The sequence below is a fragment of the Solea senegalensis genome, linkage group LG11, assembly GCF_019176455.1.
Source record: "Solea senegalensis isolate Sse05_10M linkage group LG11, IFAPA_SoseM_1, whole genome shotgun sequence".
NCBI lineage: Eukaryota > Metazoa > Chordata > Actinopteri > Pleuronectiformes > Soleidae > Solea > Solea senegalensis.
The window spans coordinates 24,184,814-24,211,578 of record NC_058031.1 but is presented as its reverse complement, the minus strand read 5'-3'; the positions used below and the strand labels follow the sequence as shown (position 1 = coordinate 24,211,578).

The following is a 26,765-nucleotide window of genomic DNA, read 5'->3' as shown; positions in this document are numbered from 1 at the left end:
GAGAGAGAGAGAGAGAGAGAGATTAAACTGAATCGTCTCTGGATTTTGTTTCATCTCCTCATTTTTTTTCTTCTGTCCTATGTGAATGAATGAATGAATGATTGAATGAATACTTTGATTGATTGATCCGCAGCTGCAGCTGTTTAGAAGTCATCAGTCATGTGTGAAAGTTGTCGCGGGAAAAGTTGTTTGTGAATCAGAAGAAGAAGAAACATCTGATGTGAATCGACATGAGACGGAAGTAATCGCTTACAGATCGAAGATGATGATCAGTGTCCAGAGCTGAGAGAGACAGAGAGAGAGCAGTGGAGGACATGTACGAGGAGAGCCGAAGAAGTAAGTGATTGATAAACATGTGACAAATATTTGATGATGATGAGATGGTTGTTCTGTGATCTCTCTGTAATATAACTGATGTCTCTATGATGTCACTGTGATGTTTCTGTGATGTCTCTATGATGTCACTGTGATGTCTCTGTGATGTCTCTATGATGTCTCTATGATGTCACTGTGATGTCTCTGTGACGTCTCTGCGATGTCTCTGTGATGTCTCTGTGATGTTACTGTGATGTCTCTGTGATATCTGTGATGTCTCTGTGATGTCACTGTGATGTTCTGTGACGCTCTCGCGATATCTGTGATGTCACTGTGATGTCTCTGTGATGTCTCTGTGATGTGTCTGATTTCTGTGATAATCACTGTGATGTCTCTGTGATGTCTGTGATGTCTTGATGTCTCCTGATGTCTCTGTGATGTCACTGTGGTGTCTCTGTGATGTCTCTGTGATGTTGTTGTGATGTTGTGATGTTTCTGTGATGTTTCTGTGATGTCACTGTGATTTCTCTGTGATGTCTATGTGATGTTTCTGTGATGTCTCTGATGTCTCTGTTGTGTCACTGATGTCTCTGTGATGTTACTGTGATGTCTTTGTGATGTCTGTGATGTCTGTGATGTCTGTGATGTCTCTGTGATGTCTCTGTGATGTCACTGTGATGTTCTGTGATGTTGTGTGATTTCTGTGATGTTGTGATGTTCTGTGATGTCTCTGTGATGTGTCTCTGTGATGTTGTGTGTTGTGATGTTTCTGTGATGTTTCTGTGATGTCACTGTGATTTCTCTGTGATGTCTATGTGATGTTTCTGTGATGTCTGATGTCAATGTGATGTCTCTGTGATGTCTGGATGTCTCTGTGATGTCAATGATGATGTCTCTGTGATGTCTGTGATGTCTCTGTGATGTCTCTGTTATGTCACTGTGATATCTCTGTTATGTCTCTGTTGTGTCACTGTGATGTCTCTGTGATGTTACTGTGATGTCTTTGTGATGTCTGTGTGTCTCTTGATGTCACTGTGATGTTCTCTCTGTGATGTGATGTCAATGTGATGTCAATGTGATGTCTCTGTGATGTCTGTGATGTCTCTGTGATGTCACTGTGATGCCAGTGACGTCACTGTGATGCCAGTGATGTCGCTGTGATGTCTCTGTGATGTCTGTGATGTCGCTTTGACTTCACGGCCACTGATGCTGGGAACTCTGCTTTGTGATGTGACATCACTATTTCTCACTGAAAGACATTTGTGATGAAGGAAATGATGAACAAGAAGTAGAAAGTTCCATAGAAGAAAACCCAAATGACAAACTACTGGACTGGAGTGGAATGGGATGTGTAATCTGGTACGAGTGTATAGTTACGCTGTCGTCAGCGGATCCGGAACAGGAAAATTTCTGATAACATGTGACATCACCTGTTACCACGGCAGCAGAGGTAATCCTCGCTTTGTCCTAATGAAGCACAGTGTGTGTGTGTGTGTGAGAGAGGGAGAGAGAGAGAGAGAGAGAGCATTGAAGAAGAAGAAAAACTGCCCCAATGTTCACTAAATGAACTGATGACCTTCCAGCTGGACCAGGCTGGAGGGCACACACACACACACACGCATATACGAACACGCACACTGATACAGGGCAGTGATAAGAGGAAAGTTAACAAGGCGGATGTGGTTTGTGTGCCAGTGATGGGATGCCCCGTTACACACACACACGTGTCACAGTGATGTGAGCTGACTGCGGGTGAAGCAGGAATGAAACCCAGAGTCATGTGACCTTAGCTGTGTCTTCATGTGTCTTAACCTCTGCTGCTGATTGGACGGTGACGAGGAGGAGAAGACATGTTGAAGGAACATGTCACTATGCTCTTCAAGTCTGTCCTGAGAGCAGACAGGAATCCTGGTCCTGGTCCTGGTCCTGGACCCTCATATCTGAAGCTACCATTATTGGTCCAAAAGTTGGTGCCTGTGACATCTGCAGCTGTGGGAGGGGCTAGTGTCAGCCATTTTGTGAAAGAAACTTTGTGAAAGCCACAAGTTTCTTCGTCTTCTGTTGAGAAGACATGGACAGGGTTCCTGGCTCCTCTGGCTCCTCCTCCTCATTTGATGTCATTAACTCACCTGAATTCACTGTCAGGTGATGATATTATGTCATTAGAAAATGTTATGATGTAATGAGGACAACTGTACACAGTGATGCTCAACAACAGCTGGACACACCAGCAAAGCATTCTGGGAAACGGGAAATCTAGGAAGTCACTAAACAAAGGAAGAGAGAGAGAGAGAGAGATAATCTCACCGCCATCGCCATCACTAGTGTGTGTGTTCATGGTCCTCAGGTACTAACACATAAACCATGGTTCAAATCACACACACACACACACACACATAGATCTAGGTCACAGCTGTTCACTACAATATCTCTGTTTTCACCTCCTCTGGAAACTCTCTCTCTCTCCATGTTAATAATAAGACTGACAAGTTAACAACAACATATTAGTTAGTGTGTTTAACAACATGTTAGTGTGTTTTAACAACATGTTAGCGTGTTTAACAACATGTTAGTGTGTTTAAACAACATGTTAGCATGTTTGAACAACATGTTAGTGTGTTTTAACAACAGGTTAGCATGTTTGAACAACATGCTAGTGTGTTTTAACATGTTAGCATGTTTGAACAACATGTTAGTGTTTTTGAACAACATGATAGCATGTTTTAACAACATGTTAGTGTGTTTTAACATGTTAGCATGTTTGAACAACATGTTAGTGTGTTTTAACATGTTAGCATGTTTGAACAACATGTTAGTGTTTTTGAACAACATGATAGCATGTTTTAACAACATGTTAGCATGTTTAACGACATGTTAATGTGTTTTAACAACATGTTAGTGATTGCTAATGATCACATCTTCTTTCTCTGTGTGTCACCAGGTGTCGGGCGTAATGGCTACGCCAATGCTGTGGATGGAGATGAGGGGGGAGGGGATGGTGAGCAAGAGGAGGAGGGGGGTGAGGGGGATGGAGAAGGAGGAGGAGGAGGAGGGGAGAAGAGAGACACAGAGTGGGATGAAGAGCTGGATGGAGAGAATGAGGGAGGAGTGGGGATGACAAGGACTGACACGCTTCACTCAACCACAAGTTCAACTGGTACACAGAGGAGGAGAGGACAACACGGCAAAAAACAGGTTAGACAACACACTAACCAAACAGGTGAGACAACACGCTAACAACACACTATCAAAACAGGTGAGACAACAACACTAACCAAACAGGTGAGACAAACGCTAACAACACACTATCAAAACAGGTGAGACAACACACTAACAAAACAGGTGACACAACACGCTAACAACACACTAACAAAACAGGTGAGACAACACACTAACAAAACAGGTGAGACAACACGCTAACATCACACTAACAAAACAGGTGACAACACACTAACAAAACAGGTGAGACAACACGCTAACATCACACTGAACAAAACAGGTGAGACAACACACTAACAAAACAAGTGAGACAACACACTGAGACAACAAACAGGTGAGCACTAACAAAACTAACTAACAAAACAGTGAGACAACACGCACATCACACTAACAAAACAGGTGAGACAACACACTAACAAACAGGTTAGACAACACACAAACAAAACAGGTGAGACAACACACTAACAAAACAGGTGAGACAACACACTAACAAAACAGGTTAGATAACACACTAACAACATACTAACAAAACAGGTGAGACAGCACAACAAAACAGGTGAGACAACACGCTAACAACACACTAACAAAACAGGTAAGACAACACACTAACATCACACTAACAAAACAGGTGAGACAACACACTAACAGAACAGGTGAGACAACACACTAACAAAATAGGTAGACAACACACTAACAAAACAGGTGAGACAACACGCTAACATCACACTAACAAAACAGGTGAGACAACACACTAACAAAACAGGTGAGACAACACTAAACAACACACTAACAAAACAGGTGGAACAAAACAGGTACAACACTAACAACACACTAACAAAACAGGTGAGACAACACACAACCCACTAACAAAACAGGTGAGACAACACGCTAACAACAACACACTAACAAAACAGGTAGACAACACACTAACAAAACAGGTGAGACAACAACGCAAACAAAACAGGTTAGACAACACACTAACGAAACAGGTGAGACAACACACTAACAAAACAGGTGAGACAACACACTAACAAAACAGGTGAGACAACAAGCTAACAAAACAGCTGCACTAACACACTAACAACACACTAACAAAACAGGTGAGACAACACACTAACAAAACAGGTGAGACAACACACTAACAAAACAGGTGAGACAACAAGCTAACAAAACAGGATGATGATGATGATGATGATGACGGTGATAGTGATGATGGTGATGATGGTGATGGTGATAATGATGATGATGATGCTCCTCAGGTTCAGGGCAGTAATCAGGTGCAGCGAGCTCCTCGAGCGTTATACTGTCTGAAACTCAACAATCCGATCAGACGAGCTGCTCTGTCCATCGTCGAGTGGAAGTATCCTTTCCTCTGACCAATCACCTGTCAGCTTTGTACCACATCACAACAGACCCCACCCTCATGTTGACCCTGACAAGTTAGCGATGTCTGCTAACATGTATAACACGTATAACACTCATTGTCCATTTGAGAAACACATGACTTCCGTTTTTTGGTATAGCAGCATGTCCACAGACACCAGTAGGGGGCAACACTATGTGTACAACAGTGAATATCATGCTGAGGAATGAAAGAGTGACTGCCAAATAATGAGCCATTCTCTACATCCACCAAGAAACTGACTGCCAATTAATGAGCTGTTATCTATATCCACCTGTAGTGAGAGTAGTGAGAGTGACCTGACCTGTCAACATGTCAGGTCAGGTCAACTGTAGAAAAATGAACTTTGACCCTGCTGAGCTTCCTAAATATGTGTCTCAGACCGTTTGACGTCTTCATCCTGTTAGCAATCTTTGCTAACTGTGTAGCTCTGGGTGTGTCCAAACCGTTTCCAGAGGACGACTCTAATTCCACCAACCATGACCTGGTAAGTCCCTCCCCCACACTAATTACACAACTATTACTACACACCTGGACGTACACGGAGACTCGTGTCCAGTCTTTGTGCTAAGCTAGGCTAGGTTGGTAAGCTAAACCAATCAGGAAGCAGATGACTGTGACTGTGCTCCGCTGTGATTGGTCAGAGAGATGATAGGTGACGTGCTGTGGTTGTTTCAGGAACAAGTGGAGTACATCTTCCTCATCATCTTCACCGTGGAGACCTTCCTGAAGATCCTGGCCTACGGTCTGTTCATGCACCCGAGCTCCTACATACGCAACGGATGGAACCTTCTGGACTTTGTCATCGTCATTGTCGGGTCAGGAGTACACACTGAGTACACACTGAGTACACGCTGATTATACAATGTACTTCATACTGAGTACACAGTGTGTGTGTGTGTGTGTGTGTGTATGTGTATATATCTACACTCTGCTCTAAATACACTCGTCTTCTCCGCTGCACCAAACTCAAACTGTCACCGTGACAACACAGTCCACTGCACTGACACTGTCACCGCGACACCACAGTAACTTGAATAAACTCAACCATGCAGAGCTAATGCTAAGCTAACTAAGGTTATAGCAAAGTGTGATGATCAGTATATGTCTTGCCCCTCATGGGACCATAGTGGTCCCTGGTCTTGAGTGTCGTGGCTCAGATGAGACCTGTAATATCTGTGATACAGATGACGCTTCACTCTATGTCTCTCTATTCATCAACTTTTATCTTCTTATTTTTGTTGTTGTTGTTGTGCAGATTGTTCAGCGTCGTCTTGGAGACGATGACTCATAAGTCTGGCGAGCAGGCAACCACGCACCACATGCCTGGAAAACCTGGAGGTCTGGACGTGAAAGCTCTGAGGGCCTTCAGGGTTCTGAGGCCACTGAGACTGGTCTCTGGTGTCCCCAGTGAGTCTGATTGTGTGTATGTGTGTGTACATGAAATTTCATGTTTTTCAAAATGTGGTCTTACGAGTTACTGACACGTCTTTATGTCACTGTTAGACAGATTTTTCCAACAGGAAAGTGAAGTTTGTAATCCGCTCACTCTCCCGCACCAAACCCCATAGAGAAAATCAGTGATTTTAGCTTGCGGGGACACAGGAGCTGCTGGTCTACTGCTGCCTCTTGTGGTCACTTTGTGTCACTGAGGTCATTTTGAATGAACGATTTTAAAAGCCAAATTCACTAAAATAAGACATTTGAACTTAGTGATGGAGGAAGCAGTGGATCAACAACTCCTGTGTGCTGTGATGTTAAAATCACTGATTTTCTCTATGAGGTATGGTGTGGGAGAGTGAGTGGTTTACAAACGTCAGTTTCCTGATAACCTGAACCAACCCTTTAAGCTCTGTGTGTGTGTGTGTGTGTGTGTGCCAGGTCTTCAGATTGTGTTGAACTCCATCATGAAGGCCATGGTTCCTCTCCTCCACATCGCTCTGCTCGTTCTCTTCGTCATCATCATCTACGCCATCATCGGCCTGGAGCTTTTCATCGGACGCATGCACAGGACCTGCTACTACACAGCAACGAGTAATCTGATCACTAATCTGATTCCTGCAGTAATCCGACCACTCTCTCTTCATAACTGAAAGAATTGTGTCCCGTTGACTGTGCAGATATGTACGTGGAGGACGACCCGGTGCCGTGTGCGTTCGCGGGTCACGGCCGTCAGTGTGTGGTGAATGGCTCAGAGTGTCGAGGAGGGTGGGACGGTCCCAACGGAGGAATCACCAACTTTGACAACTTCTTCTTCGCCATGTTGACGGTGTTTCAGTGCATCACCATGGAGGGATGGACAGACGTCCTCTACTGGGTAAACTACTGTCTACTCAATACATCACACGTATCATGTCCTCATCCTCTCATCTCACTCTCTGTCCCTGTCCCTGTCTCCAGATGAACGACGCCATTGGCTTTGAGCTGCCGTGGGTGTATTTCGTCAGTCTGGTGATCTTCGGCTCGTTCTTCGTGCTGAACCTGGTTCTGGGAGTTCTCAGCGGGTCAGTCACATGACCTGACCTTTACCTCGATGTGGATGAATGAATGAATGAATGAATGAATGAATATGTGAATGAACGAATGCTGTGTGGACTGCAGGGAGTTCAGTAAGGAGAGGGAGAAGGCCAAGGCTCGCGGAGATTTCCAGAAGCTTCGTGAGAAGCAGCAGATGGAGGAGGACCTGTGTGGCTACATGGACTGGATCACTCAGGCTGAAGACATGGACGAACTGGACGAGGATGGACACTCACGTAAGAGGGGGTCACGGGGTCGTGGGACGTATCCTCTGATGTTCATTAATTAGTTGACAGTGGACAAACAACTCTAACATCTGCGCCTGTGTCTCAGATCCATCTCTTCGAGACCTTTCAGACAAGAAGAGAGGGAAGTTTGGATGGTTCAGTCACTCCAATGATACACACGGTGACACACACACACACACACACACACACACAGACATGCTGTGTGACATAAATGGTGAGGTGTTAACCTGTCTCTGTCTCTCTGTCTCTCAGCAAGTCTTCCTGCCAGTGAAACAGCGTCTGAAAACACTGTAAACATTGATGAAGAACACACTAACTGCTGCCAGGCCTGCTGGTAACACACACACACACACTCACTGACATAATAACCTAAATTGTCAAACAACGTCCTCAGTCTCCACAAACGTCTCTAAAAATAACTGGAGAGACAAAAATGTCCTTGAGGACACAACGTCTTAGTGTTTGTGAATGTTTGTGAGGACATGTAAGGACACACCTGTCCTCTGCAGTCATGTGACAGAGAGTTAGGCAGGAAACTGACCTGACTTCCTATGCTTTCAGTGTCCAGATGATGAAGATCAGATGCTGGTGAGTTCACTGACTGTCGGACTCAGGAGGTGAGAGAGCGACACACTCTCCTCTCATGTCTCTCTCTCTCTCTGTCTCTCTCTCTCCGTCAGTCGTAAGTTGCGGCGCTGGAACCGTGTCTTTCGCAGAAACTGTCGCACAGCTGTGAAGTCGGTGACCTTTTATTGGGTCGTTCTGCTGCTCGTGTTCCTCAACACGTCGCTCAGCGCCTCCGAACACTACGACCAGCCCGACTGGCTGACACAAGTCCAGGGTAACCACGCCTACTCGCTGTGATCAGACGATGTCACACGCGTGAGGCTGATGATGACGATGATGACGTGTCGCGTTGTCTCCACAGACATCGCCAACAAGGTGCTCCTGTCTCTGTTCACCGTGGAGATGCTGCTGAAGATGTACAGCCTCGGCCTGGCTCACTACTTTGTGGCGTTCTTCAACCGCTTCGACTGTTTCGTGGTGTGCGGTGGAATCGTGGAGACCATCCTGGTGGAGTTGGACATCATGCCGCCGCTGGGAATCTCCGTGCTGCGCTGCGTCCGCCTGCTGCGGATTTTCAAGGTCACGCGGTGAGAAAAACATGCATACAGCTCGTCCCCGAGGCGTCAGAGGGCAAAGGTCACAGATTTGTTTCACTGTCATCGTGTCTCAGACACTGGACGGCTCTGTCCAACCTGGTGGCGTCGCTGCTGAACTCCATGAAGTCCATCGCGTCGCTGTTGCTCCTCCTCTTCCTGTTCCTCATCATCTTCGCGCTGCTCGGGATGCAGTTGTTCGGAGGGAAGTTCAACTTTGACGAGACGCAAACCAAACGCAGCACCTTCGACTCATTCCCGCAGGCGCTGCTCACCTGCTTCCAGGTACTGCCCCCCCCAGGTCACAGGTCACAGGTCACAGGTCACATGTGGTTTGATGTGTCCACTGTGTTCAGATCCTGACAGGCGAGGACTGGAATGTGGTCATGTATGACGGCATCATGGCGTACGGCGGCCCCGTGTTTCCCGGGATGATCGTGTGCGTTTACTTCGTCATCCTCTTCATCTGTGGAAACTGTATCCTTCAGTGTGTGTGTGTGTGTGTGTGTGTGTGTGTGTAGCATGTTAAACATTCGTGTTCTTAGCGTGTGTCAGACATCCTGCTGAACGTCTTCTTGGCCATCGCTGTGGACAACCTCGCCGGAGGAGACGGAGACGACAAGAAGAAGGAGTAAGTGATGGAGGGAGGGAGGGGGTCGAGGAGGAGGGACAGCTCATTTCCTGTTTCCTGTTCTCTCAGGAAGAAGGAGGGAGCAGAGGAAGAGGAGGGGGTTGAGGAGGAGGAGGCTGAAGAGGGAGAAGTGAAGGTTTGTCTTCATGTCAGTGGAGGACGAGTTTGTTTGTTTCCATGGAGACTCAACTGTTTAATTCTGGTCAATTTGATGAGATTCTAACTGATCTGGTTCCTCGTTCTTCTCTGCAGGTCAACATTGATGAAGACACTGAGTATGAGGAGGAGGAGGAGCCAGAGGAGGAGGAGGAGGGGCTTCATGAAGGAGATGATGGTCAGTTTTCATCGAACACCTGAACCTCCGCCTGAACCTGAACCTCCTCATGAGCTTGTGTCTCTTCTCTTGTTTCGTCAGATGGTGGCGTCCAGTTAAAGATGGCCGACCTCACTCCTCCTAAAGAAAAGGTGCTTCCAATCCCAGAAGGCAGTGCGTTCTTCTGCCTGAGTAAGACAAACCCGTAAGTGAGTCTGATGTGGGCGTGTCCAACAAACATCAAGCATTAGCATGAACGTTAGCACAACTGTGATGATGTTGGTCAGTGTGTTAATTGTTATAAACATGTCCCCGGCTCCACCCCCCCAGGATCCGCGTGGGCTGTCACACTCTGATCCACCACCACATCTTCACCAACCTCATCCTCGTCTTCATCATCCTCAGCAGCTGCTCATTGGCCGCTGAGGATCCAATCAGAGCCCACTCCTTCAGGAACAACGTGAGTCCACACACACTTACTGAAACCTAGCATGGTTGCTAAGCTAACAGCGCCCCGGTGTCAGCCAATCAGAGCCGTGCGTGCCTCAGCTGGGCCACGGATGATGTCACCAGTATGCCTCTGTGGTTTGAGCCAGGGGGGCGGAGCCTCAGCAGATTATTACACAGCAGAAGTGGGTCAGTGACTAACCGGGTTAAAGACACATGCACACACACACACACACACACACTCTCACCCTTGGGGGAGACGGTAGCTCAGTGGTAGAGCGAGGTGTCTTTCGACTCGAAGGTTGTGTGTTTGATTCCCAGCTTCGCTAAATGCCAATGTGTCCTTGGGCAAGACAAAATGTGCTGCACATAGATGCTCTGTGTGAGTGGGTGAATGAGTGAATGGCAAAACTGTCATGTAAAGCAGCTTTGAGTGATATATGAATACAGACCATTTACACACACACACACACACACACGCAGCAGCTGTCTTTATGCTAGATGTAGCAATTAGCAGCAGCTGATGAAGACTTTGAACACACACACACAGAAAAAAAACAGATGTAAAGAATCATTACAGTTGAATGTGGATGAATGGATGAATGTCAGAAAGGTTTATAAATATGGACGTTTGCATTCCTGATCTTCAATTATAAACAAGGACTAAATAAAGTTTGAAAGAGTTGTAAATATGGTGCGTTCCAGTTGTACTTGGAAGTCGGAATTTCCTGTTGAAGGACTGCCCCCATGAGTGTCACTCCAAGTTCTGACCTCTGAACAAAATGGAACGCAGCCTTACAACCTCAGAGGGAGCTATAATGAAGTCTGTGTGTGTGTGTGTGTGTGTGTAGATCCTGGGTTATGCAGACTACGCCTTCACCTCCATCTTCACTGTGGAGATCCTGTTAAAGGTCAGTCGTGATGATGTCACTGAGTCGTCCATGTTGTGTAGCATGGATGCTAACATGTTCTGTGTGTGTGTGTGTGTGTCAGATGACGGTTCACGGAGCGTTCCTCCACCAGGGTTCCTTCTGCAGGAACTGGTTTAACCTGCTGGATCTCCTGGTCGTCAGCGTCTCACTCGTCTCCTTCTTCTTACAGTCAGTATCCACATCATGTCCCCGTCTGTGATTGGACAATGATGACGCCCCCCTTTGTTAGCAGCTAACATTAGCATGAGTTTGAGCAGAGCTGAAACAGTGTGCGAGTGAGTGAGTGCTGCTCCCTGCTGTGTGTCTATGTGTTTGCAGCTCCAGTGCCATCTCTGTGGTGAAGATCCTCCGAGTCCTTAGGGTCCTGAGACCTTTGAGAGCCATCAACAGAGCCAAAGGACTGAAGGTACCAAACAGGAGACGCAGTCAGAGACACAGTCAGAGACACATGTCTCACACACAGAGACAAACGTGTGTTTGTGTGTGTGTTACAGCACGTGGTGCAGTGTGTGTTTGTGGCGATCAGGACAATCGGAAACATCATGATCGTGACGACGTTGCTTCAGTTCATGTTTGCCTGCATCGGTGTCCAACTTTTCAAGGTTCTCTTTATTTATTTATTTATTTATTTCAACAGTTGACCATGACTGAGTCACGTGACTTCCTGTTTGTGTTCCAGGGCAAATTCTATCGCTGCACAGATGAAGCCAAATACACACCTGAGCAGTGCAAGTACGTATATGTGAGACAGTACACATGTGAGAGCGACTTCACTGAGACACTGACGACTGTGTGTGTGTCTCTCAGGGGGACGTTTGTCGTGTATAAGGACGGTGATGTCACTCACCCAATGGTCAGAGAGCGTCTGTGGCACAACAGTGACTTTAACTTTGATAACGTGTTGATGGGGATGATGGCGCTGTTCACTGTCTCCACCTTTGAGGGCTGGCCTGCGTGAGTCTGCCATCTTCATCATCATCATCAACTTCATCATCATCATCATCATCATCAGACTTTTCCAACAGTAAACTGAAGTTTGTAAACCACTCACTCTCCCACACCAAAGCCCATAGAGAAAATCTGTGATTTTAGCTCGCAGGGACACAGGAGCTGCTGGTCTACTGCTGCCTCAGAGGATTTTGTATATGAAGCTAATTTGCCGGATAAAGTCAGCAAACGTGTGTTCGCACCAATTCGCATCAGACTGTGGCCAGCGGTCGCCGTATTTAGTCAGCGAACGTATTTCACCGACGTACAAACACACACATTGTTAAGAAAAGGTCACACAGAGCTCATAACTGACCATTCTGACACGTCCTAATTAAAAATATTTGTTCAGTATGTCCTCCATGACTGGAGCACAGACTCAGTCTGATACAGTCACATACAGCAGCAGTTTATGCAGCGATCAGCGGTGCTGTCCTTAAGTGTTTTTAACTGATTTACAGTTCGGCACTGTTCGGCTCGATCCTTATGTAGGACGTCTCTTCCTGTGACGGCACTCTGGCTGTTTTCCGTGCACGCTGCCATGTTGATATTGTCAGAGAACTCGTGGAGGGAGGGGGGAAGTATGGAGCGGAGAGAACAGAAGCTGAGCGAGTGAGCGCTGTAAAGAGGACAAATCAGAAACCCCCTGGAAGAAGTGGGTGTGTGTTTGCCTGTGTCACATTTGCATATAAAGGGACCATGCACGAAAACCGAGCGTTCTGAAAGGGGCGGGTTTAGCAGGGATATTGAACTGCTATGATGCTTCATCCTTATGGTATTTTGACCAAAGCATGTCACTGACATGTTCATTAGGACACCAGGGAACTATTTTAATGGGGGAAATAGGGTATAATATGTCCCCTTTAAATCAGGTTTTCCTTGTGTCTCAGCCATTTTGTTTTCACTCAGTGAGCTTCTGTGTGTCAGACTGATTCTCAGCAGCAGGGGGCGCTCTCAGCGCAGTCAGTAGCACATAATACAATGACTCTCTAACTCCGCCCCCTGCCCTGCCCCTCCCTTTCCTCCAGGCTTCTGTACAAGGCCATTGACGCTAACGGCGAGAACTCTGGTCCCATCTATAACTACCGTGTGGAAATCTCCATTTTCTTCATCGTCTACATCATCATCATCGCCTTTTTCATGATGAACATCTTTGTCGGCTTCGTCATCATCACCTTCAGAGAGCAGGGAGAGCAGGAGTACAAGAACTGTGAGCTGGACAAGAACCAGGTACTACACACCTGTCTGTCTGTCTGTCTGTCCAATGGTGTGTGTGTGTGTGTGTCTCAGCATCAGTGGGTGTAGACAAGTAAATGTATGTGTATGTGTGTGTGTGTGTGTTTCAGCGTCAGTGTGTGGAGTACGCTCTGAAGGCTCAGCCTCTCAAACTCTATATTCCCAAAAACCCGGTCCAGTATAAGTTCTGGTCCATCATCAACTCCACAGGGTTTGAATACGTCATGTTTGTTCTGATTCTGCTCAACACCGTCACCCTGGCTGTTCAGGTGAGACACGCCTACAACACAGAGACACGCCCTCAACACAGAGACACACCCACAACAGTGACACGCCCACAACACAGAGGCACGCCCTCAACATAGAGACACACCCACAACAGCAACACGCCCACAACACAGAGGCACGCCCTCAACACAGAGACACGCTGTCAACACTGAGACACACCCACAACACATAGACACGCCCATAACAGTCACACGCCCACAACACGAGACACGCTCTCAACACAGAGACACACACCCACAACAGCAACACGCCCACAACACAGAGCAGCCCACTCTGCACGCCCGTCAACACTTTGAGACACGCCTACAACACAGAGACACGCCCTCAACACAGAGACACACCCACAACAGTGACACGCCCACAACACAGAGGCACGCCCTCAACATAGAGACACACCCACAACAGCAACACGCCCACAACACAGAGGCACGCCCTCAACACAGAGACACGCTGTCAACACTGAGACACACCCACAACACATAGACACGCCCATAACAGTCACACGCCCACAACACGAGACACGCTCTCAAAACTGACATTGTTACACACACATACACCAATCTGTGTGTGTGTGTGTCTCAGCACTATGAACAGTCAAAGACGTTCAGCTCCATCATGGACATCCTGAACATGGTCTTCACCGGACTCTTCACTGTGGAGATGCTGCTGAAGCTGCTGGCTCTGAGACTGAGGGTGAGTGAAACAAACGCACCCAACACACACGTCACTTTACTCATATCATGCTACATCTCTCTCTCTCTCTCTCTCTCTCCCTCTCTCGCAGCATTACTTTGTCGATGCGTGGAACTCGTTCGACGCTCTCATCGTGGTCGGCAGCGTCGTGGACATCGTTGTCACTGAGTTCAGTGTGAGTCGTCACACACACACATTAACAGTATAATAATATCTAATGTTCAACATTAATATGAAAACATCAGATTTGCAGAATCTTTAGTAACATTTGAACAGTTTAGTAACATTAGAAGAAAAAGGTTCTTTTTGCCTGATGAACACATGATGTTTTACTTGTTGGCGTCACGCTGCCCCCTGCTGTCTCTGTGAGGAACAACACATTCAATAAAAACAAAGTGATAAATGTGTTTCATAACATATAATATTTGTGATCACTAACATTGATTGAATGATTGATTGATTGATTGATTGATGTCAGAGTGGAGAAGACAGCTCCAGAGTCTCCATCACCTTCTTCAGACTCTTTCGAGTGATGCGATTGGTGAAGCTGCTGAGTAAAGGGGAGGGGATTCGCACGCTGCTCTGGACTTTCATTAAATCACTGCAGGTCAGGCGAGGGCGGGGCTCACGTAGAGGAGGGGTGTGGCCGCTGAGCAGAGAGTCTAAACTCCTCCTCTTTTTTTCATCCTCAGGCACTGCCTTACGTCGCTCTGCTCATCGCCATGATTTTCTTCATCTACGCTGTCATCGGCATGCAGGTCACACACAGACACACACACACACACTCACACTCATACACACGCCTAATCATAACCATAAACTCAACCTAACCTTAAAACATGTCTTCACCTTAAAATATAGTCATTTACGTTACGGGGACTTGATTTTTGTCCCCACAAGGGCAAGTCCCCATCATGTGACTGTGTAAACAGGTTTAGGTCCCCACAACATTAGTAACACCTGGACACACATTACACACACTCACACTGACACAGACACACACACACACACACACACACACACACACACGCATACACACTCACACACACACGTTATGGTCAAAGGTCAGTGTGAATCATATTCATGTGAACAGATTGAGTGAATTAAAAAAATATTTGACTGCAGTGTAAAAATGAGAGGATGAATGTGTGAAGTGATGAGGCGCTACCTGCTGTTGTCTGTGAACGACCTGCTGATATTTACTGAACACAAATATGAGTGAGTTTTTCATTCTCATTCTCTGTCTGTCTGTCTCTCTGTGTCTGTGTCTCTGTGTCTGTCTGTCTGTGTCTCTCTGTGTCTGCCTGTGTCTCTGTCTGTCTGTGTCTCTCAGACCTTTGGAAAGATAGCGATGCAGGATCACACTCAGATCAACAGAAACAACAACTTTCAGACGTTTCCTCAGGCAGTTCTTCTTCTCTTCAGGTCAGACACACACACACATACACACACACACCGACCAGGAAACATCAGCACATGAAAACTGAGTTGAGCGCACAGTCAGTAATTCAGAATCCCACAACCTCATTACTGATTATGATTCAAGAGTAAAAATGATGGATTTTACGCTGCATCAATTTTTCTTGCTGAAAGTGAACTTTTTAGCATTAGGGCCACCTGTAAAAAAAAAAAAAATGTTAATTTTTTCTGTACATTTTTTCTTTAAAATCTGTAAAAAAAAATATTTTCTGTAATATTTGTACACATTTTACAGAAAATTGTATTTTTTGAAAAAAAATTGTTCAAAAAAATTAATGAAAGAAAAAAACTTAAAATTATGACTTTTTCCTCAGTATTTTAACTTGCAGATTTCTGTGAATTTCCTTGAAAAGAAAATCTGTAAATCTTTTTTTTTTTAAATTCTCTAAATTTTTTTAAAAAATCCCAAACTTTTTTTGGGAAAAGTCTTTCAAAAAAAAAATAAAACAGCATGAATAATAATTCTTTTTATGACTTTTTTTCAGACATTTTTCTTACAGAAAAAACCTTTCAAAAAATAAATTCTGTAAAAAATCTTTTGTAATTTTTATTCTGTAAAATAGTTTAGTAATAATTTAAATATTTAATAGTCATAGTTTTCCAAAATAAGACAAAAAAGTCATAGTTAAATATGTCGTCCAAAATGTGACAAAAAAGTCATAGTTTAGTAAGTCGCCCCAAAATCACTCACAAAAGTCATAGTAAAGTATGTCATCCAAAATGTGACAAAAAAGGTATAGTTTAGTATGTTGTCCAAAATGAGACAAAAAAGTCATGGTTTAGTAAGTCGCCCCAAAATCACTCAAAAAAGTCACTGTATAGTATGTCCAAAATGTCATAAAAAAGTCATAGTTAAGTATGTCGCCCAAAATAAAAAGGTATAGTTTAGTATGTTGTCCAAAATGAGACAAAAAAGTCATGGTTTAGTAAGTCGCCCCAAAATCACTCAAAAAAGTCACTGTATAGTATGTTGTCCAAAATGTCATAAAAAAGTCATAGTTAAGTATGTCGCCCAAAATCAGTCAAAAAAGTGAAAGTATGTCGTCCTAAATGAGACTTGTTGTGTGAAGCCATCTCTGATTGTTGTGTTATTGTTGTGAAGAAAGACACCGCTCCCTCATGTCTTCAGGACTTTTCAATCTTCACTTTTGGTTGACTGTTGAATTTTAAAATGCTTGGTTTTTTTATTAGAATTGAACCAATGCCCTCAGAAGTGCACAGCAGAACTCCTACAGTCCTTCAGTTTTCTTCGAACCTTTGAATCTTGAAGTGAAGAACATGGAAATTTGAACTTACAACCTCAGACACCCAAGTCTGATTCTTATAGCAGAAGCTATTGTGAATCAACTTTGCAGCACCTGTTTGTCAGTGTTTTTAACTTCTGTTTTTGGTCTGAAGTTTTAAAAATATTTGAAGTACTGTTCTTTGTGAGTTTTGAACTCTCAACCTTAAAGACGTAAGTCATCTTCTGACAGACTGAGCTTTGTGTCCTGATGGGAAGTTCTTGGTGTTCTTGTGTGTGTGTGTGTGTGTGTTTGTGTGTGGGTGTGTGTGTGCGTGCGCGTGTGTGTGTGCGTGCGTGCAGGTGTGCCACAGGTGAGGCGTGGCAGGAGATCATGTTGGCCAGTCTTCCAGGGAAACGGTGTGATCCAGAGTCAGACTATGAACCAGGAGAAGAATTCAGCTGCGGCAGCAACTTCGCCATCGTTTACTTCATCAGCTTCTTCATGCTCTGTGCTTTTCTGGTCACATGACTTCTCTTCTCTCGATACACATACATATATATATATATATATACATATATATACATATATATATAATACAGTTATATAGCAGTTTTGTATATAGTTACTCATATAAATGATTGTTTTTGTCCTTCAGATCATTAACCTGTTTGTCGCCGTCATCATGGACAACTTTGACTATCTGACACGTGATTGGTCCATTCTGGGTCCACATCATCTGGACGAGTTCAAGAGGATCTGGTCTGAGTATGATCCAGAGGCCAAGTAAGACACACACACACACACACACACACACACACACACACACATACACTTAATCAGGGTTTTTTTTTATTCGATTTTTCCTGAGTTCAGAGGGCGGATCAAACACCTGGACGTGGTGGCGCTGTTGCGGAGGATCCAGCCTCCTCTGGGTTTTGGGAAGCTCTGCCCTCACAGAGTGGCCTGTAAGGTAAACACTGCCCCCTGCTGTTGACTCTCAGGGAAGAGCCCCGGGTCCTCAGTGTGGATTTAAAACCATAATATGACCTGCTCTCCTCCTCTGACTCCTCCTCCTCTTCTGTCCGTCAGCGTCTGGTCGCCATGAACATGCCTCTGAACTCTGACGGTATGGTGACCTTCAACGCCACGCTCTTTGCTCTGGTTCGAACCGCGCTCAAGATCAAGACTGAAGGTATCGAGCCGCCGACGCTAACAGCCGAGAGTAGAGAAGGTTTAATCTGACTCCTCCCACTCTGTGCTGTTGCTAGGTAACCCTGAGCAGGAGAACGAAGAGCTGAGGGTGATCATCAAGAAGATCTGGAAACGAATGAAACCAAAACTGCTAGACGAAGTCATTCCACCACACGAAGGTACTGACACCGATGCTAATGATGCTGCTAACACTGAACAGTACGCAGTGCTAGTGCTACGTGTACTGTGAGCTACAGACTCGTCTAATGTTTCCAGCAGAGGAGGAAGTGACTGTTGGGAAGTTTTACGCAACGTTCCTGATCCAGGATTATTTCAGGAAGTTCAGGAAGAGGAAGGAGCGAGGAGCTTTGACCGGAGAGACGGATGTCACCAACTCGTCTGCTGTCCAGGTCTGCACCTGTCTGTTTGTCTGTCTGTCTGTCTGTCTGTCTGTCTCTGACAGGATACTTTGTGTGTGTGTGTGTAGTTGTGTAAGGCAGGTCTGAAGACTCTGCAGGATCTGGGTCCAGAGATGCGTCTGGCTATGAACGAGGACCTGGAGGAGGAGGAGGAGGAGGAGGAGGGGGAGGAGGAGGGGGAGGACGCCATGATGGAGGAGGAGCCAAGGGAGGACGTCACATATCAGGTCTTTACTTACACACACACACACACACACACACATACACATAAGTGTCAATGGTCAATGTTGTGTTTGATGTTTTAGGGTCAAAATGGGTTTGGACCAGAAAAAGAGCGACAAGGCTCTGCACTGACTACGCCTACAGGTAAACAGACCACACCCACAGGTAAACAGACCATGTCCACAGGTAAAGAACAACGTCCTGATGTCACAAAATAATGACTTCCTTTTACTGTCATTAAAAAATTGATTTCAATCGACTGCTAATAACTAGTGAGATCACTGAAGGCAAACAGAGGTCAAGGGTCAAACTGTGACAGTAAAGCCCTTTACAGAGGTGTGACCAGTGTGGGAGGGACCTTTAGTCATCATGGTAGGACAGGAAGTGAGGTTTTGTGATGGTGAGTCTGCAAACTAAAATAGGAAATGGAGGATGTGCTGAATCATATTGACATAACCAGAGATACACACACACTAAAGGCTTTAGATCAAATAAAAACACCAGAAAAAATCTGCTGTAAACGTGGAATTTTGTCACGTTCATTGGTCTGCAGGTTCTGCTGTGGGCGATGTGGGCGTATATAATGGAGGTCTGATCCACCGGGTAGGCTCTCTCACTAAGATGCCAAATGGCAGCGAACATGACGAACATCTTCATCGTGGAGACAACATAAGGTCCTCTGTCAATCATCATCATCAAAAACGTCCCTCACTGAAGAACGGCCTGCTGGACCATGCCCACAAGAAGCCGTCATACTACAAACATGGAAGGTAGGTCATCAAATTACAAAAAACATGGAGGGTAGGTCATCAAAGTACAGAAAACATGGAGGGTAGGTCATCAAAGTACAGAAAACATGGAGGGTAGGTCATCAAAGTACAGAAAACATGGAGGGTGGTCAGGTCATCATCAAAGTACAAAAACATGGAGGTAGGTCATCAAAGTATAAAAACATGGAGGGTAGGTTATCAAAGTACAAAAACATGGAGGGTAGGTCAGGAGGTAGGTCATCAAATTACAAAAACATGGAGGGTAGGTCATCAAAGTACAAAAACATGGAGGGTAGGTCATCAAAGTACAAAAACATGGAGGGTAGGTCATCAAAGTACAAAAACATGGAGGGTAGGTCATCAAAGTAAAAACTACTGTTTTTTCACAGGAGGAACTCAAGGGAGAGAATCTGGAGAAATGAACAGAGAAACTACAACAGAGAAGACGACAGTGACAGCATCGCCTCCACAGACAGGTACGGACAGACAGGTTCAGACAGGCAGTCAGACAGACATATGTCGGTCAGTTAAACCTGTGTTTTTTCCAGACGTCCCTCTGATGTCCCTCAGCTCTACAGAGATCACTATGAAGGTTACGACCACAGCTGTAGCTATGGTAACGGTGATAGTGAGGGCAGGAGAACCACACGTAGACGCCTTCTTCCTGCCACGCCCACAGGTGAGACAACATCCCACAATCAAACTCTCTGCAGATGTCACTATGACATCATCACAGCTGAGGATGCATTTGTTCTGTTTCAGGTCGGAAACCGTCGTTTAACATCCAGTGTTTGAGGAGACAAGAGAGCAGCGATGACCTGCCCATACCTGGAACGTACCATCCTACCACACAGGTGTGTCGACTCCTCCTCTTCCTTCTGTATTAGACTTTAACTCTTCCTCTGTTAGATTTTCACTCCTCCTCTTCCTCAGAAGTTCAGCAGTTACGACTCCCACCTCTCTGCTCGCTCCTCGGCGGGGTCTGCGTCCTCCTCGGCATCCTGGGCAAACCCCTGTCCTCGCCGCGGTCGCCTCCTCTACGCTCCTCTCATCCTGGTGGAAGATAAAGGCAGCCCGCCCTGGGGGGGCGGAGCCGCCAGTGGGGAGAGGAAGAAGGGAGGAGCAGGAAGAGGTGAGGTGCATTGGTAGTAGCTTCGCTAACGGCTGCTAACAACAGTCACATGATCACACTTTTGCAACTGAGTTAGCATAAACAGCTGAGACGGGGGCGGAGCTCACAGCTGAACTCTGTAAGTGCATTGACATGTTTTGTCCAGCAGGAGTCAGTGTGACGGGAGCAGAGCCCAGGCCGGCGTGGTATGGTGGTCCAGCAGGGACGTCAGGTAAGCAAAACAAACAAACGTTAAACAAACTGTTTTTTTTTTATTTGGTCAATGTGTCTCTGTCTCTCTCTGTTTCCATGTCTCTGTGTCTGTCTCTGTCTCTGTGTTTCTGTCTCTGTTCTTCAGCGCCGCCGCCACCGCCGTACAGAGCATTTACCACACTGCGAGTTCCGTCTCAGCTCGGAGCGCAGTTCTCCGAGAAACGAGGATCAGCTGACAGCCTGGTGGAGGCGGTGAGAGCATATTTATTTACATTTTGATATTGATCTGACATCGATCTGATATTGATCTGACATTGATCTGATATTAATCTGACATTGATCTGATATTGATCTGACATTGATCTGATATTGATCTGACATTGATCTGATATCGATCTGATATTAATCTGACATTGATCTGATATTGATCTGACATTGATCTGATATCGATCTGATATTGATCTGACATTGATCTGATATCGATCTGACATTGATCTGCTATCAATCTGACATTGAGCTGATATCAATCTGACATTGATCTGCTATCGATCTTATATTGATCTGACATTGATCTGATATTGATCTGATATTGATATTGATCTGACATTGATCTGATATTGATCTGACATTGATCTGATATCGATCTGACATTGATCTGGATGATTTTATCGACATTGATCTGATATCGATCTGACATTGATCTGCTATCGATCTGACATTGATCTGATATCAATCTGACATTGATCTGCTATCGATCTGATATTGATCTGACATTGATCTGACATTGATCTGACATTGATCTGACATATGATCTGATATTAATCTGATATTGATATTGATCTGACATTGATCTGACATTGATCTGATATTGATCTGACATTGATCTGATATCGATCTGATATTGATCACTGACGATTGTCTCCACAGGTTCTCATCTCCGAAGGTCTCGGTCTTTACGCCCGGGATCCGAAGTTTGTCGCGTTTGCAAAGCGGGAAATCGCAGATGCGTGTCACATGACCGTGGACGAGATGGAGTCGGCTGCCAGCGACCTGCTCGGCTCCACCAGCCGCGGTTTCCTTAGCAACGCCGCCGCTGACCCTGTCTCTCTCTACAGCGACGACGAGCCAATTAGGACGAGTCGCGATGAGGACGAGCTTGCAGACGAGATGAGCTGTGTGACATCATTCTGACTCTGGACCAATCAGTGAAGTGAGAGGCTGAGGAAGGCGGGGCCAATGTTTGAACCCATCTATTTTGATTGATGGGACATTTGACTAATCAGAAGGGAAGACATAAGTGGGCGGAGTTAAATGTGATGGGAGGAGGAAAGGAAATAAGGATGTATAAGAAGGAAGAGAAAGATGGGTGGATATATGGAGGCGGGGTCAATGTCCGGAGGTTCGATTCCTGCGTCTGTTTGCAAAATGTCGTCTCAATAAAGTTAGAATTATTGAAGGAAGGAAATGAGTTTAGTGTCGTCATGGTGACAGAGCGTGACATCACTAAGAATCCCTGAACAGGCCTGTGAGGTCAGAGGTCAGGGGGCGGGGCTGTAGTTTTTCTAGATTTTTTTTAATTGTGTCTTTATTGATTATGAATTAATAATAAATGATTGCTTGACTTTGTAAAATCTTATAATGAAAACTTTCATATTTACTTTATAAACATGTTTGTGAAATGAAATAAACATTTGAAAGTTTATTGACTGTTAATATTGATGATCAGTTTTCGGTCTGATCAGTGTTATTGATCACAAATATTTTTTTTTCTACTTTGTTCAATGTTTTAGTTTTTCAACATTTTTGATTGTTCGTCTGCTCATGTTTTTCTTTTTTCCTGAAATCAAATAAAAAAACTATGACTTCATGTTACTGTGTTTGATCTGTGATGTCACTAATCACAGTAATTGATCAGCACTGTCATCATCAATACATGTTGTCACGTGATCATTAAAGTCACATGACTTGTAACAACAGGCACTTGTTTTTTGTGTGTGAATGTTGCCGTCTCTCCTTTAAACCTGTAAACTTCTCTATCACTCTTTTGTTTGCATAGCCTTGTCCATGTGTGTCCGTGTCTGAATCCAGGCTTGTTCGGTGCCCAGCATCTGAAAGAGGAAGCAGAGAAAACAATGCATGCCACCGGTGTTTGGTGCTTCCTTTTCCATGATCCACCGCTGGCATCAGGACAGTCCCCCGTCAGGATCAGGCCAGTCCACCGCCGGCATCAGGCGAGCCCGCCGCCGGCCGGCATCAGGCCATGTCCAACACCGGCATCAGGCCAGTCCGCTGGCATCAGGCCATGTCCGCTCGCCTGTAAAAGGTCTTCAGGCGTAAGATTCTATGCCCCAGAGTTTTCTTATCTTTTCCACTGTAAGGGCGTGTCTGTACGCGTCTCACTGAGATCAAAAATCTACGAGAAAGACATGTTTTATAAATTATTATTCTTCATGTGAGACTGGTGGGGCGGCGCCCTAGCGCCCTCTATGGACATGTGAATGTGACAGTGGGTGGTTGTTTGTCTATGTGTGTGGCCCTTCACTGACGATCTGACCACTCCTTCAACGCTTAGAGAAGCTCATTGTTTGGACGAGGATGAGCTTCAAAACCAGCAGGTCTATGTCACTGGTGCTGAAACAGGGACGTGTCCTGGATCAGTTCCACTTCACACTAGCCGGAGACACCATTCCATCTAATAATAATAATACAGATTAGCCGGTGAAAAATCTGGGGAAGGTCTTGGATGCCAGCCTCAAGGACGGCAATTCCATCAAAAAGACCACCAAAGACCTTAAGGAGTGGCTTTTCAGGGCCTGGATTTACCAACACGCCATCCTGCCCAAGATCCTGTGGCCATTTCTGATCTACGAGGTTCCAGTAGAATCAATGGAGAGGAGGATCAGCGGCTACCACCCCAAAGGTGGCTCGGCCTTCCACACAGCCTTAGCAGTGCAGCAAGGAAGCAGTAACATCCCCCTTCAGTGGTTTAAAAGAGGAGTTCATGGTGTCGCAGACCAAGGAGGCTCTCAGGTTCAGGGACTCAAGAGACCGAAAGGTGGGAATTGAGGTCAGGACAGGCAGGAAATGGAAAGGAGGCAAGGCACTCGAGGTAGCAGAGTCTCGGCTGAGGCAGTGGGAACTTGTGGGGAATGTGGCTCCAGGTCGGTTACTTCCCATGACCAATACAACAAAGCCTCAGGCAAAGAGAGATGTCTTCTTCTCCAGACAAGCAGCTGTGCTTTCCAGAGCACATGTCCTCAACAACACTACGTCAAATAGGTGATCATGGTGGAGCTGACTGTACCCTGGGAAGAGCACATGGAGAGCATGAAGAGCGCAAGAGCGGAAACGTGCCAAGTACGAGGAGTACAGGGGGAGGGGCTGGAACACCTGTTATGAGCCGATCTAAATGGGGTGTCTGGGCTTTACGAGTCCTGACCAAGCTAGGAATAGTGGGAGTGGCTAAGAAGAGGGTTGTCAAATCAATCAGAGATGCCGCAGAGAGTCACTAGGTGGCTCTGGCTTAAGAGAGAGGTCCAGTGGTCAAGGACTTATCACCCCTGGCCAGGTCACCTGGGTGAGGGTGTATATGTAACCATTATGCAGCACGGGTGCATCATAATGAAAATGTGTTGGCAAGTTGTGTCTAAACAAGTGAAAAGCGCTTATGGTTTTGCCAAAAGAGTGATTGATTCAATCAGTGGGTTCAGACAACTGAGCATTTGGTTCAGACAATAGGGTTTAGTGTTTTAGCAATTGAGAAAAACTGTAACTGGCAGCGTTTCTAAAATGCACTGAGTGTGATGTTATGAGTATAGTAACATGAGAACTACATTACCCAGGATGCCACAGCAGTGAGGAGCTTGCGAGATAGCCCCGCGGGTAAGCCAGTGCGATATAGCCATGCAGGTAGCACATGAATGTATACAAGTTAATAAAGTAACAAGTTAATAGTTAAAAGACCCGGGGGGTATTCCATCAAGCAGGCTAAAGGCAAAGCCAAGCTTAAATGGCCAAGTCTGGCTAATATGAGTGAGAGTTTGGTTCCATCAAAGAGGCTGAGATTAGCCCCAACTCAGTAACCATGGAAACTATGACTCTGGCTAAGCCTCAACCATGGCTAAGCCATAACTGTGGCTCAGGTTTCCGTTCCATCAATCTGAGCCTCAACCCTGTTCCACCAAGGTGGCTAATGTGAATGCCAGCCATGTAACCATGGTAACTTATGCTGCCGGGCAAACCTGGTCTGTAGCAGGCTAAAAGTGAAGCTTAGCACCATCTATGATCAAAGAATGTCCAATAGACAGAAACAGAGACACACACAACTGTCATGGAATGATAAAATAATATGTAAAACATAAAATATATAATAAAATGTATTCAAGAAATTATTTATACTAATAATTATATATTATATAATATTAAGTACATTAAAGAACATTATCACCAAAATAAAATATAATAAAAAACAAGACACAAATAAATACAAAATTAAACTAATTAGCAAAATCTAGGAAATCTAAAGAGATCATCATTCTTTTGATGTAACAAGGGTTAGGGCCTCTGATTGATAGGAGATAGATGATTGATTTGCTGTCACCTGCATTCACTTACTGTAATAGGGGTCCTCGTCTCCATTGAATTGCTTGATTTGCTAAAATGATTCTAGATAAATAATAACTTTTTTACAATCAATAGATCTTTCATATGATTATTTCCTATAGAATGATATCCAACCTTGCATTTCTTCATGTAATAATCTACCATCAATTGTATGATAAATGTGATGAGTCATGTAAAATACTTTGATTAAATGTAGCCTATTATTATCAAAAATATAGGCAAGGCAACTTTACATAGTACATTTTAGCACAAGGTGATTCAAAGTGCTTTACATAAAATAAGATGAAAATACAACAATTCAACATATAGCATCTGGGACAAAATACAGAAGTAGCACAAAAACAGCATGTAAAAATGACAGGCTTAAATGAAAATGATATCAATTCTATACAATTGGCCATGCAGGAAATAAATGAAAGCTATTCCATCGATTTGCATAACATTCAGTTGATAAATGTGATGAATATCACGTTCTAACATTACTACTAGGGCTGCCAAATGATCAAATATGGAGAATTTCACATAAATTGCAGTGAAACAATAATGCTATTTTAATTATGTTCATATGAATGTTACTTATTAGGGCTGTCTTTTTGTTCTTTGGGGATTTTCCTTTTAATTTTAGGGATTTGGTTGCATTAATAGGTCCACATAATTGATTAGTTTAAAACAAAAACCATCAAGAAATCAATTGGTAGATTATTGTCTACATATATTTTGTCCCTTTGATGGAGGATTTATAAAACATGATGATGCTGAAATACTTCATTTTCTTTGTCACTTACGCATTCAGCCTGTCTGCAATATTCTGCCACGCCACATCCCTGGCTTTATTGATTGCCGCGGTATTGCCCTTCTTTCGGATTATGCGGCTGTAATCGTCATATACCTCCATGAGGAGGGTTTGCTCCACTGCGGAGAACATTTCTGCCCGTTCTTTTCCCTTGCTTTTTGGCATTTTTGAAAGTTTCCACGCTCGACTAGAATGGGCTTTTTATTTTCCCTGTGGGCGTGCACAAGTTGAGGCTTAACAGGTGAGACTTGACTAAGCGTCAAGTGGAGCCAGCTGATTTCACTTGATGGAACGGCTTGGAGCTAGATTGGGAGATGGCGCTTAGTCAAG

At 44.8% G+C, this 26,765-nt stretch overlaps 1 protein-coding gene across 3 annotated transcripts; it reads left to right on the top strand.

The window, feature by feature from the left end:
• cacna1fb (calcium channel, voltage-dependent, L type, alpha 1F subunit) lies at positions 1-22,995 on the top strand. Of its 3 annotated transcripts, none has more exons than XM_044037841.1 (51): positions 1-336; positions 3,257-3,510; positions 4,794-4,894; positions 5,318-5,423; positions 5,615-5,754; positions 6,195-6,346; positions 6,818-6,970; positions 7,057-7,253; positions 7,337-7,440; positions 7,538-7,689; positions 7,787-7,861; positions 7,954-8,035; positions 8,263-8,289; positions 8,382-8,542; positions 8,630-8,855; positions 8,939-9,146; positions 9,218-9,338; positions 9,417-9,492; positions 9,562-9,628; positions 9,745-9,826; positions 9,908-10,010; positions 10,136-10,265; positions 11,104-11,163; positions 11,246-11,352; positions 11,503-11,590; positions 11,679-11,786; positions 11,864-11,916; positions 11,992-12,138; positions 13,200-13,401; positions 13,518-13,676; positions 14,278-14,388; positions 14,480-14,563; positions 14,867-14,995; positions 15,081-15,146; positions 15,722-15,813; positions 17,453-17,612; positions 17,749-17,876; positions 17,967-18,063; positions 18,183-18,285; positions 18,362-18,463; positions 18,564-18,694; positions 18,772-18,930; positions 19,009-19,069; positions 19,479-19,695; positions 20,085-20,171; positions 20,244-20,374; positions 20,458-20,549; positions 20,629-20,827; positions 20,973-21,038; positions 21,165-21,271; positions 21,947-22,995. In XM_044037841.1, the coding sequence occupies exons 1-51, from the start codon at positions 315-317 to the stop codon at positions 22,208-22,210; spliced, it is 6,249 nt and encodes a 2,082-aa protein (XP_043893776.1). In that variant the 5' UTR covers positions 1-314; the 3' UTR covers positions 22,211-22,995. The 3 variants fall into 3 exon arrangements, with proteins under 3 accessions (XP_043893776.1, XP_043893775.1, XP_043893774.1); XM_044037840.1 differs by having other exon boundaries at positions 9,562-9,640; XM_044037839.1 differs by having other exon boundaries at positions 9,562-9,640; positions 18,561-18,694.
• The last annotated feature ends 3,770 nt before the right edge of the window (positions 22,996-26,765 follow it).

Coding starts and splice junctions, on each gene's coding strand:
- cacna1fb (XM_044037839.1), top strand. CDS start 315: ATGTACGAGGAGAGCCGAAGAA. Junction 9,493..9,561: donor GGAGACGACAAGAAGAAGGA/GTAAGTGATGGA, acceptor CTGTTCTCTCAG/GAAGAAGGAGGGAGCAGAGG. Junction 20,375..20,457: donor TCTTCCTGCCACGCCCACAG/GTGAGACAACAT, acceptor GTTCTGTTTCAG/GTCGGAAACCGTCGTTTAAC.